At 35.2% G+C, this 22,423-nt stretch overlaps 2 protein-coding genes across 2 annotated transcripts; one reads left to right on the top strand and one right to left on the bottom strand.

Moving 5' to 3' along the window:
• Positions 1-3,022: 3,022 nt before the first annotated feature.
• Positions 3,023-7,328, top strand: LOC107924087 (acyl-coenzyme A thioesterase 9, mitochondrial). Its single transcript, XM_016854364.2, has 5 exons — positions 3,023-3,892; positions 4,056-4,233; positions 5,492-5,961; positions 6,423-6,551; positions 6,961-7,328. The coding sequence occupies exons 1-5, from the start codon at positions 3,224-3,226 to the stop codon at positions 7,099-7,101; spliced, it is 1,587 nt and encodes a 528-aa protein (XP_016709853.2). The 5' UTR covers positions 3,023-3,223; the 3' UTR covers positions 7,102-7,328.
• Positions 7,329-7,367: 39 nt separating this feature from the next.
• On the bottom strand, positions 7,368-11,856 carry LOC107924086 (formin-like protein 2). The gene is made up of 4 exons (XM_016854363.2): positions 9,977-11,856; positions 9,583-9,782; positions 8,715-8,959; positions 7,368-8,446 (listed from the first exon to the last, which is right to left on the bottom strand). The coding sequence occupies exons 1-4, from the start codon at positions 11,461-11,463 to the stop codon at positions 7,637-7,639; spliced, it is 2,742 nt and encodes a 913-aa protein (XP_016709852.2). The 5' UTR covers positions 11,464-11,856; the 3' UTR covers positions 7,368-7,636.
• Between the last annotated feature and the right edge of the window lie 10,567 nt (positions 11,857-22,423).

Here is a 22,423-nt window from a genome sequence, read left to right as displayed (position 1 = left end):
AATCAATCAATTCTATTAAAAATGATAAAATATTTATCTCTACATAAAAATTCCAATAACTAAATGCGTGAAAGGTTTTATAAATTCATATAGATACGGATAATGAATTATATAACTTGAACTTTTTAATAGAAATCAAATTAAATTTCTAAAGAAGTTGATTAGATTGACTTACGTTACCATGGATGAGGAGTAGTGATTATAAACATCCTTTGTAATGAAAAAAATATATCATCCCCAAGCAAATATCAAAAGCAAACTTTGAGAGTGAATCTTATTTATCGATTTCGTATAGATAAAGGTATTAAGTCTTTAATCATCTTTAAGAACAAAAAGTAAAATAAGTTAATCAAAACGATGATAACATATAATGAAAGAAGAATGAAAAATAATAATTAAATATGAAACATAAAATAAAAGAAACTTCCTATAAAAACTTTGTATCTTGTCGTCAAAGTATGAAGGATAAATTTGATCGTCGATAAAAGGAACTATTACTTTGAGCAAGATCGTGCTGATAACATGTTATAAAATAAAGAGAGATGGAGAGAATAAAGAACAAAGAAAATATGAAAACAATAGAGGATGTACTTTATTAATTAAAATGGGTGATTATAATACTTCATCAGATTCTCTATTTATAGGCATAAGAAGTATAAAAGAAGTAGAAATCTAATTCTAATAACTATTAGAATTTAAAGTACATTAAAACTTTATCTTAATCATGATGGACATCCATTTAATAAGATATTCATAACATTTTTAAACATTTTTAATTTTTTTTTACATTTTCGTAATAATATTATTAATTTCAACTAAATTCTTTTTCATTATCACAATTTTTTGTAAATTTTATTTTTATAATTTTTTTATAATTTATATCCCGTTTTTATATTTTTTTAATGTGTATATACATTTAATAAAAGACAATATTTATTCTTTTACATAAAGACACCACGTGGTGCTTTGTGATTGGTTATAAGATTTTTTTTTAACATCTATGAAAAATGGACTAAAAAATATAATGGATGCATACTTTAGGTATCAATATGGACAAAAAAAAAGTTTAGGTAACAAAATGAAAAAAAAAGAGTATACTTTAAAAGTCAAATAATGAATTAAACCTTTATGTTATGATTTATGATCGATTTGTATTGATTTTAATTTGTTTTTTAAAAAAAATTTGTATGTTGAAAATTAAAATAAATGTCTTTGGAAACCTTATGCAAATCACTATTTATAAGGTGAATAATGTGAAATTATTCAAACTTCTTTTAATTATTGAATATGCTACATATTATATTTATTCAGATTTCTCTTAATTTTTTTTATTTTTAAATTAGCAAATATGTGAAGTTGTATTTGATAATACCTGAATATGTTTGCAATTAATTCAAAAGTTTAAAAAAAATAATTTAATACAATTTCTTTAATGCATTTAAGAATTAAAAATTAAGGAAATATTATTCAAAGGAATTGCTAGGAATACTGTAAGATATATATATTTAGTTAGAATATTTTTTTTAACTATAAATATTTTCATTATTAAGCATTGATGTTAAAATTAAAAAGGGAATAAAATATGTGAGGGTTTATGTTGCAAAATTTTTAAAAAAAATTAAGCTTCAAATAGAACACAATGACAAAGATGAACGATTGCAAAATGAATATTTGAGACAGAACTCTTTAAAAAATTATAAAAACACAAAAAGATTTAATAACATAATTTTGTATTTTAATTAAGCCTCAATTTAAATCCATTAACAAATATAGAGGATTGCATAAATAAAATGGTGGGGTGAAACTCCATCAAGAAACCTATAAAAACACAACTTAGAGATAATATCCCTTGATTTTTATATGCATCATTATATATATATAATTCATTTATGTAGCATTATTAAATAAAACAAATTTTAATTCATATTATATATATTGTTATTTAAAACATAATAATTTTGAAATTAGATTATATATATTAATATAAATATGGATAAATTTTAATATTAGTGATATTAATATGAAAAAATTATTTTGAAAATTAATTTAAAATGTGAAAATTTTTAATGCTGCCAAATGTCAAAAATCTATAATGCTTTGCAATATATAATATACATATATATATGATGTGATATATGATTTTGTACATTTGTATATATTTTTAAAATTAAATAATTAACCGTTGATTAGTAATAGAAGTGTTCATGCGCCAGGCAGAGTCCGATCAAAATTTTAAGCCTATTTATTAAGTTCAATTTAAAAAATGGGCTTAAAATTTTGCTCAAGTCCGGCACTGATAAAATTCCTAAAATTTGGGCCCGGCCCACCCATATTAACTTTTTTATATTAATTTTTAAAAAATATAATATATGAAAAATACTAAAAAATATTAAAATAAATGATTTCCAACAAATTGAAAATAAATTTAAAATATATATATACTTAAATAATACTAAGATAAATGTAATTTAACAAGCAAATGTCTGTAAAATAGTAACACAATTAACAATAAAATAAAACAAGAGTTATATAATATTCAAACAATAACAATAAAATAGTAACAATATAATAGTGAAATAGTAACAAAATAGTGAAAAAAATTAAGAAAATAATAACAAACAATAAAAAAGCAAGAAAATAGTTTAAAAAATAGCAGTTTTTTCTTCTTCTTCTTTTTTACATATTTAGATATGACCGAGCTTGAGAAAAAAAAAGCCTTACTCAAGACCTAATCCTTTTCTAAACGAGACATTTTTTTTGTTTAAATCTATTTTTCAAACTTATATCTTTATTTATACCCTTTTATTTTTTGTCCTAGTCTCATCCAATTCATGGTGATAGTAATCAACAGCCACATTATCATCTATTGGGAATATCACGTTTTTTACACTCACTAAGGAGGAACAGTTTAAGTATTAAAATGAAAAAGAAAATTAGTTAGTAAAATGAAAAAGCTGGTGTACTTCGGGGCCACATAGTGATAATAAACCTTATTTATTTCTGCCCTAAACTAAATATTTTTGTTGGCTACACGACATATTAATTTGTTTCCTCTTTTGACATGTCTTGTGAAATTTAATATTTTCTTCCTACTTTTTATCATCCAGATCAAATCAAACCCTCCTGAATAGGAAAGCTAAGCAATGTAACGAATGGAAACTCCACGCACCAATAACTTGAAACCATCCTCCAGTTTTACAGTTTCCTTCAACGTTATCAAACCATGATCCCTTTGAAAAGATCACTTTCTCACCCACCCTTCATTTTTAACAAGTCCAACTCCAAATCTCTCCGATCCTTGATTAAAAATACTCGTTCAACCAATGAAACCTTCAGTTCCCCAATTCCCATTTTTTATTTCAAGTTTTCTGATTCAACCATGCCGATTTTCGCTGCCAATTCGTCTTCATTCTCAAAGGTAAATACCTACTTCCCAGATTCAGTAAACCAACCAACACTTACTTCCACGGCTCAAACTTTTCCACAAATCAGAACCTTTTGTGTTAAAAGAACAAACCCAAATGCTGAACTTTCAGCTTCAAATGACATCCCAATTGTTTCCACTGTTAGTGGACCAATTCAGACCTCTCAGCCTATTGATGCAGGGTCTTCAATGAGGAAACCAATCAGTTTATGGCCTGGAATGTACCACTCTCCTGTAACGAATGCCTTATGGGAAGCAAGATCAAGCATGTTTGAGAAAAGTGGTGCTGAAAAAGATTCTCGAACTGAATTAGTTGCGAAAACCCCTTCAATGAGCAGGACTAGTATTGCTTATAAGTTTTCTTCTGATTATATACTTAGGGAGCAGTATAAGAATCCTTGGGACGAGATGAGGATGGGGAAATTGCTTGAGGATCTTGATGCTCTTGCTGGAACCATCTCCTATAAGGTCACAATTTTGAAAATAATTTGTAAATATAATTTTATGGCTATATTAAACTTGTTTGAGTTTAGACTCGTGATAGTTTTTGAAATGGGGTAAAATATATGCATGCTCTGAGTTGAGTACTTAATTTTATACTTAGTGTAATTTATTTCTTGCTTTGCACCAGCACTGTCGTAATGGTGATGGTGCTACAAGGCCTATATTATTGGTTACTGCTTCTGTTGACAAGATGGTTCTGAAGAAACCGATCCGAGTTGATTTTGATTTGAAAATATCCGGGGCTGTTACATGGGTTGGGAGGTCATCAATGGAGATTCAGCTGGAAGTAACTCAATCTACGCCAGGTAGTGCAGAATAAAGGCTAGTTGATGTTTGATTTTGTGCTTTCTTACGTAGTCTGGAGTTGGCTGCAGATAATTTTCATTTACATTTGGGGCAGTATGTTTGTTTCTTCTGGTTCTGAATGTCCATGGACCATCATCCTATAGTGGCCTTGTTGAATTAAAAAATGTGAAAATATATTGATTAGTTTAGTTGAGTTTGCAGTTTGCAGTTTGAAAGTTGCCATTGACACCATTATTCGTCTTTTTTCAAATATTGTTGCTGCTTATATGCTGCACACTTGATATGATGTTAAAGGTCTTTCTACTCCGTTGTAATGCCTGATTTTACCTATTTTGATCACCCATGTCATATATCATGCAAATTTTGATCAGAGTGTGATTAGCCCCAAAGATTAATACGAGGAACCTCAGGTCAATCTTTGATATTAGGATGTCATAGAGAGTTTTGGCTTGTTGAGATCAATATCAAAGACTGCCTAACCCTTGTTTTTGCCCTCTTTATATCTTCCAGCTGGTTCAGTAAAGAAAACCCTGAGCTGAACTAGTGTGCTCAAGAGCCTTTTTGCAACTTGCAGATTAATAGTTTCACATGAATTTTAGCCAGTTCACTGATTTGAATTCCGAGTCAAGGGATCTATGGTTGTTCCTTTTCATTTTGCTGGTTTTGTATTCAAACCTGATGAATTGGTCATCTTGCACGGTCAAATAGCAGTCAGCTATATCACTTATTGAGGTGTAATTTGCTCTTTCATTCCACTCAACTCAAACCTATTAGGTTATATCAATGTTCACAGTTGACTTCTCTTTGGCTCAAATTTTCTGCTCTTTTATTGGTCCATTATTGCGGGAAGCTTGCAGCATCTGTTTCAACTTTCAAAGATCTGTATTGTAGACCTGGGATATGTGTACCAAATGAATTTCTTACTTTCAGATATAGCATTCTCAGATGCTGCTGAGTGCTGAGTAAACTAATTTTTATGCTTTTTACTTTCTGAGAGTCACATACAAAGCCCTCAATTTTGGTGATATTTTCCTTTGCCTAGATTGATTTTCTCCGATTTTTGGGTTTGTGTTTCTGAAATGAAATGAACAAACTAAGAAGTAAAACCTGAAAATCACCGGTTCAATATAATCCCTTGTTAAAAGTTTTTGGAACTAATGTACTTGATTTAAATGATTTCTCGGTATCTTAAGTTTCTTTGGAGTTTAATAGTTTTCTATTGTGGTTAGCTACTAATATAGTTTTTTCATTTTGTAGATTCTCCAGATCCCTCTGATTCAGTAGCTCTTGTGGCAAACTTCACATTCGTTGCTCGTGACTCCAAGACAGGAAAATCTTCTCCACTTAACCAGATCTTGCCTGAAACTGAACATGAAAAATTGCTGTGGAAAGAAGCAGAAGAGAGGAACAAAATGAGAAAGCAGAAGAGAGTAGCAGAAAAGAAGGATGTTGATAACAGAGATGAAGACAGACTTAACGCATTGTTAGCCGAAGGGCGGGTTTTCTGTGACATGCCAGCATTGGCAGACAGAGATAGCATTCTTATAAGAGATACTCGTCATGAGAATTCATTGATGTGCCAACCACAGCAAAGGAATATTCATGGTCGAATTTTTGGAGGATTTTTGATGCGGAAAGCATCTGAACTGGCCTTCTCAAATGCTTATGCCTTCGCTGGTGCAGCACCTTGTTTTATCGAAGTTGATCATGTCGACTTCTTTAAACCTGTAAGTAAGCTAGTACTGTCAAGTAAGATGTAGATCGAACTTCAACAGTAACTAATCTCGACACAACATAAATTGCACCTTTTCTCCCTCAGATTTTGGTAGCTTCTCAGGTATAGCGAGGTGGCCTTGTGATAGTTAATGTTATGAATAATAGTTAAGTTAGTGATGTTGATGAAGTTTGAGACTAGTTTCACACAGTAAGATAAAGAGGGTTTTCTCGAATCAGCTGCTTTGGGAAACTTCCTTTCTTAAGTTGAAGGTTGAAACTGTTCAAGAAATAATTAAAACTTTCAGAAAAATTCATTCTTGCAGTTGTTTATAAGTTGATGAATACGCCACCAATGGATCCATTATGTAGAAAGCTGTGCTGAAATTTACTAAAATCTTTTGTTTTATTTATATATGAAATTATCAAGGGAACAACGCTTATTTTAATGGTTTTTTTTTTTTGGGTGATGCAGGTGGATGTTGGAAATTTCCTCCGTTTCAAGTCTTGTGTTTTATACACAGAACTTGAGAACCCTATGAAGCCTCTGATAAATGTGGAAGTTGTAGCTCATGTCACAAGGCCTGAGCTAAGGTGCAGTGAGGTGAGTACCCGAAACTATATAAGAACGAAAGAACTTTGTGTAATAATTGTTTGCTAGAATAAAACATCTGCCATCATGCTTCCTAGCTGTTATAGCACATTCGATCTCAAATTAAAACTTGATTGACTTACAGTGATCACTGACCAGACCCCATTCTGTAAATGAAAAGAACGAACACTTGAATTCAACAAGTTGAATAAAAAACAATGGTTCTACATATGAATGCACATTAGTAATCTTAAATGATCTGAAGGTCCAGATAGAACATCAAAAGCTAGTTAAGAGTTGCAAAATAATAGCTAATACTTAATTACCTCCTCATAAGTATTGTGTCCTCCAAGTTCTTTCATTTAGTGTTTGGATTGGGATGCAGTATTTCTCTTCAGTAAATATGATCCTATATGAATAGGTATCCAACAAATTCTACTTCACATTTACTGTCCGCCCCGAGGCCATGAAAGAGGGATTGAAGATTCGAAATGTTGTTCCAGCTACTGAGGAGGAAGCACGGCGTGTGCTTGAACGTATGGATGCTGAGAGGTCCCAATAGTGCTGTTTTGCTTATATTCATTTGAATCTTTCTCTGTATCTTAGAGAACCCCATAGTCGATATGCAATAAGTGAATAAGCCCAGTGTCTGTAATTCAACACATTTTTTCATTGTCAAGATCCAATGATGTAAACTTTTCCATCTCAATCTCCCAAAAAGAAAAATCAAGGTCGGACAAGGGATCTTGTTTTTGTGTACCATATCATATTTATATTATCTTTGAACAATCTCTGCTCCATTATAACAAAAGGTTTGGCAGGCGTATCTTAAAAACACAGCAGATGTCTACTATCATTTAGCATAAACTTGAAACTTCGTAACTAATTTATTTACAGGAAACATCCAACTTTATAGGTACACTATATTAGCTCCTGATAAATATATATGTATGTTGAGATTTGCTCACAAGCACATTTGCATTGACTGCCGCATTCTGAAATGGGTGCTGTTAGAAGTTAAGATTCAGGGATAAGGAACTATGATGAAAGATATTTACCCACAAGTACAAATGCGGATGTGAGACATTTATCAGGAACTATGATGGGGTTTCACCATCAGAGGAACTATAATGCTGCCTTACATTGAGGCCGGGAAAAACTGGTGGAGGGGGAGGGTTTTGTAATGGACGTGCCGAACTGTATATCGCTCTCTTATTCACCTTTGCAACCTCTTTGCACACTTGATCAAGAATGGAAAGGAAATCCCTAACGACCATAAAGATCCGGAATGGATGAGCTTCTTCCTGGGCTGAGTTCCCATGGAAATACCCTGTTATCTCCTTCACCATAGAGAGAGCAACTCTATCTTGGGCTTGGATTCTTACAATCTCTTCCTCTGCCTTCTTCAGGAACTCATTCATCGACTCCGAGAATTTGCAGCTATTGTCTTTCAGAGCAATCCCTTCATTGAGTTTTATAACTTCTCTGATTTTAGAGATACCAGTAGCAAGTTTTGCAACATCGATACTGAGAACATCGGAATCCATCGCAGCAGCCTTTTTCACATTGGTTAGCTCCCCACTTAGACCGGAAACTACTAGCAGACCCAGCTTCCTTATTTCAACATCATCCTGAAAATCAGACTGCTGAGTTTTCTCAGCTTTTGGATTTTGATTGGCACCAGAAAGGTGTGAACCTTCCGCTCTGATGATTTCCTGCACAACAAAATGCAGAAGTGTGGTTTTCCCATCCGTGCCCTTCACATCAACAAGTTTTAAGAGTGTGTCGAGCTTGAAGGCATGCGCATCACCACGGTTGGTGCCAACATTCATGCGGTTCCCAGTTTTGAGTACTGCCTCCAAAAGCTTCAGAAACATTCTGCTATTTCTCAACTCTCCACAAGCAGCCTGCAGAAAAGAAATAAGTCGCATAAATTACAGAAATGCCAGAAAACAGCAAATTGAAATATCGAAATCCTTCATCTAAAACATCAAAACACCAGTTTACCAAGAGTAACAGTTATGAAAAGGATGCAGAGCTCAGGAATACAAGTGGCACAAAGCTTTATCTAAAGAAAAATGGAGAAATAGTGCACGGTTGCCCCATAATGTTATTGGATGCAAAGATCACAATCATTGAGTTAAATCCAAGCATAAGGTTTTGCATATTACTCACCTGTAAAGTTTCAAAAGATCCTTTCAGGTACTCAATTTCAGAGTCAAAATTAGCAATGTAAAGCAAAGCATCAACCCTCTCGAAGGCAAAAGGTATGTCAAGCACTGCCTTGAGGAATTTCTCGGCAGGACCTAGCTTAAAAGGGGATTCATCGTTTAACTCCTTCAGTTTATGCTCTTCTTCTTTGGTTGGAGCCATCTTTAATAAGCTTTCCAAGAGCTCAATCCCAAGAGTGTCTGAATTGCCTGTTCGCAAAGGGAGATAAAGCAGTTTAGATATTGAATGGCAGGCAAGGATGGGGAGGGAAACGAGGTAAAGATGAAGCAGGCAATGGTGCAAAGAGAAAAACTTGGTTGTCCCTTCCAGAATATATATTTGCAACTGTAGTTTGAAAGGCAATAAAGTATATAGAGTTCTGATCTATAAATAGCAAGATTTTCAGCAATTATGAACTGCATGAATTGCACCATATTTTCTCCGCGGATTGCCACCTCAACCACATCAAAATGTATAGTGAAGTGGACAACAGACAGCAAGTGGGTGACACCATAGAAACCTATGCTACACGAGGTGCAGTTTTGACGAGAGTCGAGACCTCCTAAGTTGGGAAAGACTATTCATTTAAATCATGAATTACTGCAGTTAGTCTCAGTTTTTATTTATGAGCGCTTGGTTTGAATGCCGAACTCAATATTTTATGGTTACAGTGCAACTAAATCATTTCGAGACCAGAGTTCTTATGCACTGGAACATGTCTCTAGACTCTAGAGAGCATCTTAATTTCTTGTCAAGGAAAAAATAATATTTCTCCTTTATTGATCTATCTTTTACAGATCAATTGTATTTTCTATGAAAATGAAAGGATTACCTTCCATAAGTGCTTCACAGACTTCATCAATGGTCACATTTAGTGCCCTCAATAAAATGGCAATGTTCTGCGATTTCTTTGGATCAAGCACGCGATTTTCCTGATTCACGGCAGCCAGAATCGGCTTGCGGGCATTATCTTTAGTGGCCAAATTTGAATTATTCACCATAAACAGTGTCTCAATCATTTCCTCATTCAATCTGCAAGCATCATTATAGCATTCTACAACTTCAAAAAAAACCATTGAAAAAGCAATAAATAGACATTACATAGACATAAAAGTAATTCAATGCCAAAAGAAGAATAAACTATAAGCAAACTAGATAATATTATTACGACAACATGGCTCACAGCACCAAACTAATTAAGTAAAAGAGGGAAGTGGGTATCTCACTGAAAAGAACTTGCTTTTATCTGATCCCACACCATGGCCCGATCCGAACTCGCTCTAACTTTATCCCAATGTAAAGGCTTGAGTTTGGGTTTTAAGGTCTCTTCGCTCCTCCCTAAGCCTTCATTGTTCTCCGACTGCCCATTTCCCACCATTGGCCTAGAAGGAGCAACAAGTACCGGAGGCCCCCTAGAATTAGTCTCCGAAACAGAGTTCACTGCCACAGGAACCTCCCAAAAACGCGACGGAGGAAGCGGAGGAGGTGGCGGCGGTATCTTTTTAAGCACAACCATCGATGGAGATTCCTTGTTCTGCCCCGAAAGACTTGAGCCTCTATCCGGTGAATCCCTATCTGAACACGACGAGGATGAAGGAGGAGTTGAAGATGGGGTTTTTACTCTCACAGTATAAATGGGAACAACAGTATCTGGAGACTTGGATCTCTGACTCGAAGGGCTTGAGTTCAAGAATGAATTTGAAAGTGAACGACAGGTAGATAAAGGGTAAGAAGCTGTTCTTGAGTTGAAGCTTCGGCTGCCAAAATTCTCACCATGAAATTCCCTTCTTGAACTTGATTCTATTCTTACTGATGGAGGTGGACTCTCTCTTCTACCAGGAGACCCTCCTGGCGAAAAAAACTCATCTTCTTCATCTTCAACATCGTTCTCAAAACTACCCATTTGTTCATTTTGGAGAAACTGTTCTCCACTTTGGAAAGTTTGGACTTTTGGCAATGGTGGCAATGGATTCAGTTCTGGAGAGCCAAGCTTTTGATACGGAGAAGATGGACCTCCCAACTTGCTACCTCCATTGCTAGAGAGGATAACTTTTTGTGGGTCGACTGTAGAGTTTACAAGTGTTCCTAAGAAAAGAAACTCGGAGCTGCGGTTGGTTGAGACATAGCGGGGCGGTTGTTGTGCTGGAGGTGGAGCTGGTGGCTTTTGGGAGGCATCCGAGGGAGGAATGTTGGGAGGGAATAAGCGCATTGAGTCTGAAAGGGAAGCTTTATCGTCGGAGTTGGAAGTGTTGTTGTGGTGGTGGTTACGATGGCGGAAGAAGAGGGTGAGGGCGACGATAGCGAGGATGACAGCGGCCGCAAGGAGGGCGGAGGAGAGGGAGATGAGGACGATGTGCCGGCGGTGGGACGAGGGTGAGGGAGAGTCAGGTACGAGCAGGGAGGATATGTTGGCGGGAAAAGTTAGTACCACGGAGGGTGGCGGAGGAGAAGGAAATGAAGGAAAGAAAGGCTTTTGAGGAGTGGAAGGGGGAGTGGTGGAGAAAGGATATTTGGGTGGTTGTTGCTGGCTGTGATAAGGCGCCGGTTGCGGCTCGGGGAATACGGTAGAGCTAGGAGGATAGATGGGTGGGGAGGAAGTATAAGGGAAGAAAGGCTGGTGGAGCAGACGGCGGTGGCAAGTGAAGCAAGTGGCGGTTGTGGTGGCGGAGAGGAAGAGGAGAAGGAGGAGGTGGGTCACGGTGGTTATCGGCATTCTTGATTTTTGAATAAAAAATTGAGATGATCAGATTGAAACAAAAGAAGAGAAAAGCTAAATTTGTTTGCAGATTAACAGCATTTTGAACAAAAATCCAACCTTTTCAATGTAAAACAGTCAATGATAATAAGAGTGAATATAGAGAGAAAGAAGATTGTGAAGCAGGAGGCAGACATGGGAAACTTAAGAGGGAAGTAGACAAAGTCAAGAAATGTATTTGAAGAAGATAACACAACGCAAGAGGTTAAAAATCTCTGACAGACAGCGATTTCCCATTATTGGGATTTCCCCATCATTTCTGTTTTTATTTTTTATTTTTATTTTTTTTTGAGATTCTTCATTCTTGCAACTCTATCCTCCGCCTTTTCTTTCGTTCGACTCTCTGTGACTCTCTTTGAACGAAAAAGAAAAACACCAAAAACTATCGAGCTTTTTAAATGCGTTACTATAATTTTGGCTATTATACTAATAAACCACTTAAACTACTATATCTATAATCTATAATTATATATTAAACAACACACCCTTTTTTTTGCACTTTAATTTTTTACCTTTATATTTTTATAATATTTTTATAATATAATTAATATCATTAATTTTTAATTAAAATGTCATGTAGTTATATATAATTTAAAAATAGATTTATAAATTTAAAAAATAAAAGGATTAAATTCGTAAAAATAAAAATAGGAAGATTAAATTACAAATATACAAAGTATAGAGACTTAAAGTTATGATTTTTTTAACCAGATTGAATCAGTACGGGTATCGATTCAAAGAGACGCATTAGACTAGTTGACCTGCAAATTGATATGAATCGATTGAATTGATTTTTTTAAAAAATATTCTTTTTCTTTTTAATTATTTATTCAATCAAACCATACAAACCAGTGGCCTGACCAGTTTGACCACTAATCTAGTTCTGGAAATTTTACTTAGTATATATTAATTTTTAAAATTTTACTCTATAATTTTATATAAATAAATAATCAACCCAACGAGAAGCGTAGGTAAAATATACTAGTATTATTTAAATAACCCTTTAAATCATTTTTTGTTAACATTTATCCTATATTTTTTTCTCTATAAAAGTTATTGATTTTGATATTAAAGTAAAATTATTTTGAATTTTTAAACTAATTTGCATGCTAATGTTTCCCGTTGAATGGACTTTGCCTCCCACTAAATTATGCAATTTCAAGCCTTTGTTAGAAGCTTACCAGGGTACCAAGACGCAATTCAATAATATGCGGAAGGGGACCTCGTAGTTGTGCTCAGGGATATCACTCTCCGGAAGGTGTTTAAGGATAGGTTTGGATAGGCAGTGGGGTGCAGTGCGTTTAGCTTACTTTTTGTCTCACACTACAGTATCTAGTGTAACGCCCCCACGCCCGAGACCGTCGCGGGAGTCGAGTATGAGGTGTTACTAAGCTTAATTTAACATTTTTAGAACTTTGGATTATTTGTTTCTACATTCACAGCTTTTAAGCTACTTGCGTCACAGTCACAAGAAAAATCATATCTTGAGTTACGAAACTCGAAATCAAGATCCGTAAATTTTCCCTGAATCTAGACTCATATACCTATCTACTAATTTTTTTATAAAATTTTTGGTTGGGCCAATTAGTACAGTTTATTAGTTAAAGTTACCCCTGTTTCAGGACTTGACTGGTCTGACCTCTGTTTACTACGAACCACTTTTCTATCTGTAAAAAATTCATATGACTATGAGGTTTGTTTCTCCTAAAACTAGACTCAATAAGGATTCTGAGAATATAAAATACACTACCTAATTATATCTTTAAAATTTATGGTGAATTTCTAAAGTTGGAACAGGGGATTCAGAAACTGCTATGACCCTGTTTCACTAAAATTCAAATATCTTGTAACATATAATTCCTTTACCTGTTTCATTTGTTTCATGTGAAACTAGACATAATAAGCTTCAATTTGATATGTAGTCCATCACCAAGTTCAATTTCTATGATTTTTAGTAAATTTTTAAATTCCCGTCAGTGTTGCTGCAGTATTCTGTTTATGGCAAATTTCATCCCTTTTATGAGTTTTTATGCACTAAGTATCTTAATAATTTTCCTTAACATCAAATATAATCTAAACTAACTATTTTCATAATTTATCATTATCAAGCATTTCCTCAACCATTCCATCACCATACCATAAGATCATTTACACAAAAAAGGTATATTGCTATACATGCCATACTTAAATTTACAAGCCATTACCAAAAGTCTTCCGGATAGTGTGACTGAGCCTTCGACCTATCCCGACCCCTGAGCTGGCTTGTCCAAAACTACAATGAGTAAGAAGGAGGGAGTAAGCATAAATGCTTAGTAAGTTCATATGCAAATAATAAGTAACATAACAAACAGTCATACCAATCAACATTAGCATGTATCACTAAAACACATATCACATTTTTAATCATTTTTCATCATCTTATTACCTTATCGTGGTTGTATCAATACTCAACCCGAGGGTTAAATACATACCTGTCCAAAATATCCATTTCATATCACTTACCAATACGTCTCTTTACATCTCGAATATTCCTCCATTTGAGTAGAACTTTACCCGTTGAACACATCGGAATATAATTCGGATACATGGATAATTTGCATATAAGTGCCACATATTCAATCAAGCAATCATGTAACCCGCCCATAAGCGAACTCGGACTCAACTCAACGAGCTCGGGCGTTCGCATCCATAAGTGAACTCGGACTCAACTCAACGAGTTCGGATGCCTAGTTACATCTCACGAACTCGGACTCAACTCAACGAGTTCGGATGCTCAACCATCCTAGTGACATGTCACTTGTATCCTAATCTATTCCTAAGGTTCAAACAGGATTTTCCTCGAACACTTATCCTTGCCGTCTTCCGTAGAATGCCGAAATCAATACTCGGTAACAATTATATTTAACAAGTAGCTCACATAATTTACATATTATTTGAAATTAACCACAAAGCATACATTTCATAATGAAATTCAACATAACACATAATTAATATCAATAACTTAAAAATAACAATTATGCTACATTATTTACACATGAACTTACCTTGGTACCAAAATACAAAGATTTTGCAATTTAGTCCACAATCTTTTCTTTTCCTCGATTGAGGTCGATTCCACATCTTTCTTGATCTAAAATAACACATTTAGCTTATTTAATACTCACATTATCAAATTAATCCTTAACTCAAAATTTGGCAAAATTACAATTTTACCCCTAAACTTTTGCATATTTACATTTTTGCCCCTAGGCTCGGGATTAAACTTTATTCCTTATTCTTATGTTTTACAACATGCTGATCACTTTTCTCTTCTATGGCAACATCAAATTCTCACTCTAACATGTACTTATGACTATTAGGTATTTTTACCGATTAAGCCCTTTTACTCGTTTTCACTCAAAACCGAGTAGCACAAGTTGTCTAACATAATTTAAAACCCCATATTCTATCATAAAACATCAAAATACACAAATTTCACCTATGGGTATTTTTCCAAATATGAACCCTAAGTTGAATTATTGTTAGCATAAGCTTAATCGAGCTACCGGGATCTCAAAAACGTAAAAATCATTAAAAACGGGGCTTGGAATCACTTACTATGGATCTTGGAAGCTTGAAACAAACCCTAGCTATGGATAACCCTTGAAATTTTGGCCTAATGAAGAAGATGGACAAAAATTGGCTTTTAATTTTGTTTTTAATTCATTTTAATAACTAAATGACCAAAATACCCTTACTACTAAACTTTCCAAAAATTCCATGTCCTAATTTTGTCCATGAACTTAAAATTGGTCAAATTGCTATTTAAGACCTCCTCATTAATATTCCAAAACAATTTCATAGTAAAAACTTCTAGAATGCAAGTTTTGCAACTTATTCGATTTAGTCCCTACTTTCAATTTAAGCACTTTAGGCATAGAATTTCATCACGAAATTTTCACACAATCATGCAATCATATCATAAACCTCAAAATAATTATAAAATAATTATTTCTATCTCGGATTTGTGGTCACGAAACCACTATTCCGATTAGGCCCTAATTCGGGATATTACAACTCTCCCCCCTTTAAGGATTTTCGTCCTCGAAAATCTTACCTGTAAACAGATGTGGGTATTGATTTCTCATAGTTTCTTCGGATTCCCATGTAGCTTTTTCTACTCCATGCCTTTGCCACAACACCTTCACAAGTGCAACATTTTTATTCCTTAGTTGTTTGACCTCTCGAGCTAAAATCTTAATCGGTTCTTCTTCGTAGGTCATATCTGGTTGTAGTTCAATTTCTGTTGGTGAAACTACATGTGAAGGATCCGAACGATACCGACGTAACATATATACATGGAACACATCATGAATCTTCTCTAATTCAGGTGGTAATGCTAGCCGATATGCTATCGGTCCAACTTTTTCAATTACTTCATACGGCCCAATAAAACGCGGACTTAATTTGCCCTTCCGTCCAAATCTAAGGACTTTCTTCCATGGAGACACCTTTAAAAATATTTTATCACCAACTTGAAATTCAATGTCCTTTCGTTTTAAATCTGCATAAGATTTCTGTCTATCTGAAGCAGCTTTCAAACAATCTCGAATTACCTTCACTTTTTCTTCAGTTTCTTTTATTAGATCAACTCCATAAATCTGATTTTCCTTGAGTTCAGTCCAATACAAAGGCGTTCGACACTTACGACCATACAATGCTTCATAAGGTGCCATTTTCAAGCTCGTCTGATAACTATTATTGTAAGCAAATTCCACCAACGGTAAGTATCTTTCCCAACTTCCTTGAAATTCCAATACACAACATCTAAGCATAGCTTCAAGAATCTGAATTATTCTTTCTGATTGTCCATCAGTTTGTGGATGAAAAGCAGTACTGAAATTTAACTTCGTACCTAACGCGTCTTACAACTTTTGCCAAAACCGCGAGGTAAACCTTGGATCTCTATCTGAAATAATCGATAATAGTATTCCGTGTAATCTAACAATTTCTCTAATATACAGTTCAGCCAACTTGTTAAGAGAATAATCCGTACGTACCGGGATAAAATGAGCCGACTTAGTTAATCTGTCAACTATTACCCAGATGGCATCTTTCTTTCTCGGAGTCAATGGCAATCCTGAAACAAAATCCATAGTAATCCGATCCCATTTCCATTTAGGAACCATAATAGGCTGGAGTAATCCTGAAGGTACTTGGTGTTCAGCTTTCACCTGTTGACAAATTAAGCATTTGGACACAAACTCTGATATATCTCTTTTCATTCCATTCCACCAATACATTTTCTTCAAGTCATTATACATTTTCGTACTACCCGGATGAATCGAGAAATAACCACTATGTGCTTGCTGTAGGATCTTTTGAATCAATTCCTTATTCCTCGGTATACAAATCCGATCTTTAAACATTAAGCACCCATCAGAACCAATTCTGAAATCTGATCCCGTATCAGCTTCACACTGTTTTCTTTTGGCTAGCAAATCTTGATCATTTTTCTGAGTTTCAGAAATCTCTTGTAAAAACATCGGTCTTGCTCTTAACTCTGCTAGAATTGAACCGTCATCTGACATTTTCAACTGAGTGTTCATAACTCTCAAAGCAAACAACAACTTTCTACTTAAAAGCATCGGCAATCGCATTCGCTTTTCCCGGATGATAATCAATAACAAGCTCATAATCTTTCAATAACTCCAACCATCTTCGCTGTCTCAAATTCAAGTCTTTTTGTGACATCAAGTATTTAAGACTTTTGTGATCGGTATATACTCGGCACTTTTCACCATACAAATAATGTCGCCAAATCTTCAAAGCAAACACCACTGCAGCCAATTCCAAATCGTGAGTAGGATAATTCCTCTCATGAGGTTTTAACTGCCTCGAAGCATAAGCCACCACTTTTCCTTCTTGCATGAGTACACACCCCAAACCATTTAGAGAAGCATCACTATACACCACAAATTCTTTACCTAATTCGGGTTGTACCAACACTGGTGCTTCAGTTAATAACTTTTTCAATTCTTCAAAACTCTGTTGACATTCTTCCGTCCATTCAAATTTAACATCCTTTCGGAGTAGTCTAGTCATAGGAGCAGCAATTATAGAAAATCCATTTACAAACCGCCGATAATACCCAGCTAGCCCCAAGAAACTTCTAACTTCAGTTACGTTTTTCGGTGGTTTCCAATCAACAATGGCTGAAATTTTACTAGGATCAACCCGTATACCATCACTTGAAACAATATGACCAAAAAATCCAACTTCCCGGAGCCAAAATTCACTTTTACTAAACTTAGCATACAGCTGCTTATCTCTCAAAGTTTGCAAAACTATCCTCAAATGCTTAGCATGCTCTGTCTCATCTTTTGAATAAATTAAAATATCATCTATAAACACCACAACAAATCTGTCCAAGTATGGCCGAAATATGCGATTCATTAAATCCATAAACACAGCAGGAGCATTTGTCAACCCGAATGGCATAACTAAAAATTCATAATGACCGTACCTTGTTCTAAAAGCAGTTTTAGGCACATCCGACTCTTTTACCCGCAGTTGGTAATACCCAGATCTCAAGTCAATCTTTGAAAACCATGTCGCTCCTTTTAGCTGATCAAACAAATCATCAATTCTTGGCAACGGATACTTGTTTTTTATTGTCACCTTGTTTAACTGCCGATAATCAACACACAACCTCATAGAACCATCCTTCTTTTTCACAAATAACACAGAGCACCCCAAGGTGAAAAACTCGGTCTCACAAAACCTTTATCAGTCAACTCTTGCAACTGCGACTTTAATTCCTTCAACTCTGCTGGTGCCATTCTATATGGAGCAATCGAAATCGGAGCTGTTCCCGGTATCAAATCAATACCAAATTCTACTTCCCTGACTGGAGGCAAACCCGGCAATTCTTCTGGAAATACGTCCGCAAATTCACACACAACCGGCACTGATTCAACTTTCTTTTCAACTTCTTTTGTATTAATTACATACGCCAAATAAGGTTTTCTCAGATATCTTTGAGCCGACATTGAAGAAATCACACTAGGCAATGCCTCTGATTTATCTGATTCAACCCGCAGAGTTTCACCATTTTCACACTTTAATTCTATAACCTTTTCTTTGCAATTTATTTTAGCATCATGCAATGTCAACCAATCCATACCCAAAATAACATCAAACTCATCAAACGGCAACAACATCAAGTCGGCCGGAAAGTAATGATCCCGAATCATTAAAGGACATTTCTTACATACTTTATCAACAGTCACACATTTGCCTAACGGATTCGACACTCTAATCATAAATTCTGTGTTCTCAATAGGTATATTCATACTAGACACCAATTTCATGCACACATATGAATTAGTAGAACCAGGATCAATCAAAGCAATAACATTAACATTATAGAGAGAAAATGTACCGGTAATCACATCAGGTGAGGAAGCATCTTCACGCGCTTTAATAGCATAAGTTCTAGCCGGAGCCCTTCCTTCAGGTCTAACCGGTGCATCCCTGGCTACATTCTTACTGCTTGTTTCACTTCCAGCTTTTCTCGGATACCTTCCCCTCGAGTCTGCACCACTAGCTTTTACATTCTGAAATTTTTCTTTCTCAGCTCTCTCTCTGGGCAGTCTCTAATAAAATGATCCGAAGAACCACATCGAAAACATTCATTTGCTCTGCACGGACCAAAATGATTTCTACCACACCGCTGGCACTCGGGTTTAACAAATCTCGTATTTCCCACACTAGCCGTAGAAGTAGTCTGAGATTTAGGACCCACATTCTGCTTCTTAAAATTTCCATATGATTGCCCAGCTGAAACTTGGGAACGAGGATTCATATTTCTTGACTTTCCGGGTTGCTGTGAAGGTGCATTACTCATTGGTCTTTTCTTCCAATTTCGTGTTTCAGATTCTACCTTTTTCTTTTCCTTCAGTAGTTCTTCAGCCTTACAAGCTCGATCAACCAGTACTACCATTTCTTTCAGTTCAAGGATCCCGACAAATACCTTAATGTCTTCGTTGAGCCCGTCTTCAAATCGTCGGCACATCTTGGCTTCTGTAGGAACATATTCCCTGGCATACTTACTCAATCGAACAAACTCTCTTTCATATTCTGAGACTGTCATATTACCTTGCTTCAGCTCAAGAAACTCTTTACATTTCTGATCAATAAACCTTTCACTAATATATTTCTTCCGAAACTCTTCTTGAAAGAATTCCCAAGTTACCCTCTCTTTTGGTACCACCGAAATCAAAGTCTTCCACCAATTATAGGCTGAATCTCTCAACAAAGATGTAGCACATTTCAAACATTCTTCAGGTGTACAAGATAATTCATCAAATACCCGGATAGAATTTTCAAGCCAGAACTCTGCTTTCTCTGCATCATCATCAATATTTGCTCTAAATTCTTCAGCCCCTTGTTTACGAATTCTGTCAACGGGGGTTCTGTGAAAGTTTATCATATCCATACCTTGAGGCATCGGAGGTACAGGTTTAGGAATTGGGGGAGGTGGGGGAGGTCGTACATTTGGGTTCGTACGAACGAACTCAGTGTACCATGCACTCATCATTTGGAGAAAGGCTTCCCGATCCCTTTCTCCTCCTCCCTGACCAACAGTAGGAGGTGGATTTTCAGTCGGCGCTGCTCCTTCAGCCGGAGCTGGCGCATTACTCTCTACTTCATCTGTCACAGCTGGATCGGGATCCATTTACTATACAAAAATCTTTTAAAAAGGTCAGAAGTCGTCACACTATCACAATTCATACATATGGCATGTATAGCAAAATCCGTACATACAACACGTAGTCCGAGAACCAACTAAACCTGCTCTGATACCACTAAATGTAACGCCCCCACGCCCGAGACCGTCGCGGGAGTCGAGTATGAGGTGTTACTAAGCTTAATTTAACATTTTTAGAACTTTGGATTATTTGTTTCTACATTCACAGCTTTTAAGCTACTTGCGTCACAGTCACAAGAAAAATCATATCTTGAGTTACGAAACTCGAAATCAAGATCCGTAAATTTTCCCTGAATCTAGACTCATATACCTATCTACTAATTTTTTTATAAAATTTTTGGTTGGGCCAATTAGTATAGTTTATTAGTTAAAGTTACCCCTGTTTCAGGACTTGACTGGTCTGACCTCTGTTTACTACGAACCACTTTTCTATCTGTAAAAAATTCATATGACTATGAGGTTTGTTTCTAATAAAACTAGACTCAATAAGGATTCTGAGAATATAAAATACACTACCTAATTATATCTTTAAAATTTATGGTGAATTTATAAAGTTGGAACAGGGGATTCAGAAACTGCTATGACCCTGTTTCACTAAAATTCAAATATCTTGTAACATATAATTCCTTTACCTGTTTCATTTGTTTCATGTGAAACTAGACATAATAAGCTTCAATTTGATATGTAGTCCATCACCAAGTTCAATTTCTATGATTTTTAGTAAATTTTTAAATTCCCGTCAGTGTTGCTGCAGTATTCTGTTTATGGCAAATTTCATCCCTTTTATGAGTTTTTATGCACTAAGTATCTTAATAATTTTCCTTAACATCAAATATAATCTAAACTAACTATTTTCATAATTTATCATTATCAAGCATTTCCTCAACCATTCCATCACCATACCATAAGATCATTTACACAAAAAAGGTATATTGCTATACATGCCATACTTAAATTTACAAGCCATTACCAAAAGTCTTCCGGATAGTGTGACTGAGCCTTCGACCTATCCCGACCCCTGAGCTGGCTTGTCCAAAACTACAATGAGTAAGAAGGAGGGAGTAAGCATAAATGCTTAGTAAGTTCATATGCAAATAATAAGTAACATAACAAACAGTCATACCAATCAACATTAGCATGTATCACTAAAACACATATCACATTTTTAATCATTTTTCATCATCTTATTACCTTATCGTGGTTGTATCAATACTCAACACGAGGGTTAAATACATACCTGTCCAAAATATCCATTTCATATCACTTACCAATACGTCTCTTTACATCTCGAATATTCCTCCATTTGAGTAGAACTTTACCCGTTGAACACATCGGAATATAATTCGGATACATGGATAATTTGCATATAAGTGCCACATATTCAATCAAGCAATCATGTAACCCGCCCATAAGCGAACTCGGACTCAACTCAACGAGCTCGGGCGTTCGCATCCATAAGTGAACTCGGACTCAACTCAACGAGTTCGGATGCCTAGTTACATCTCACGAACTCGGACTCAACTCAACGAGTTCGGATGCTCAACCATCCTAGTGACATGTCACTTGTATCCTAATCTATTCCTAAGGTTCAAACGGGATTTTCCTCGAACACTTATCCTTGCCGTCTTCCGTAGAATGCCGAAATCAATACTCGGTAACAATTATATTTAACAAGTAGCTCACATAATTTACATATTATTTGAAATTAACCACAAAGCATACATTTCATAATGAAATTCAGCATAACACATAATTAATATCAATAACTTAAAAATAACAATTATGCTACATTATTTACACATGAACTTACCTCGGTACCAAAATACAAAGATTTTGCAATTTAGTCCACAATCTTTTTTTTTCCTCGATTGAGGTCGATTCCACGTCTTTCTTGATCTAAAATAACACATTTAGCTTATTTAATACTCACATTATCAAATTAATCCTTAACTCAAATTTTGGCAAAATTACAATTTTACCCCTAAACTTTTGCATATTTACATTTTTGCCCCTAGGCTCGGGATTAAACTTTATTCCTTATTCTTATGTTTTACAACATGCTGATCACTTTTCTCTTCTATGGCAACATCAAATTCTCACTCTAACATGTACTTATGACTATTAGGTATTTTTACCGATTAAGCCCTTTTACTCGTTTTCACTCAA

This window comes from Gossypium hirsutum, chromosome A10, assembly GCF_007990345.1.
Source record: "Gossypium hirsutum isolate 1008001.06 chromosome A10, Gossypium_hirsutum_v2.1, whole genome shotgun sequence".
Classification (NCBI taxonomy): Eukaryota; Viridiplantae; Streptophyta; class Magnoliopsida; order Malvales; family Malvaceae; genus Gossypium; species Gossypium hirsutum.
The sequence above is the reverse complement of the archived record's forward strand: the minus strand, read 5'-3'. Positions and strand labels throughout refer to the sequence as shown.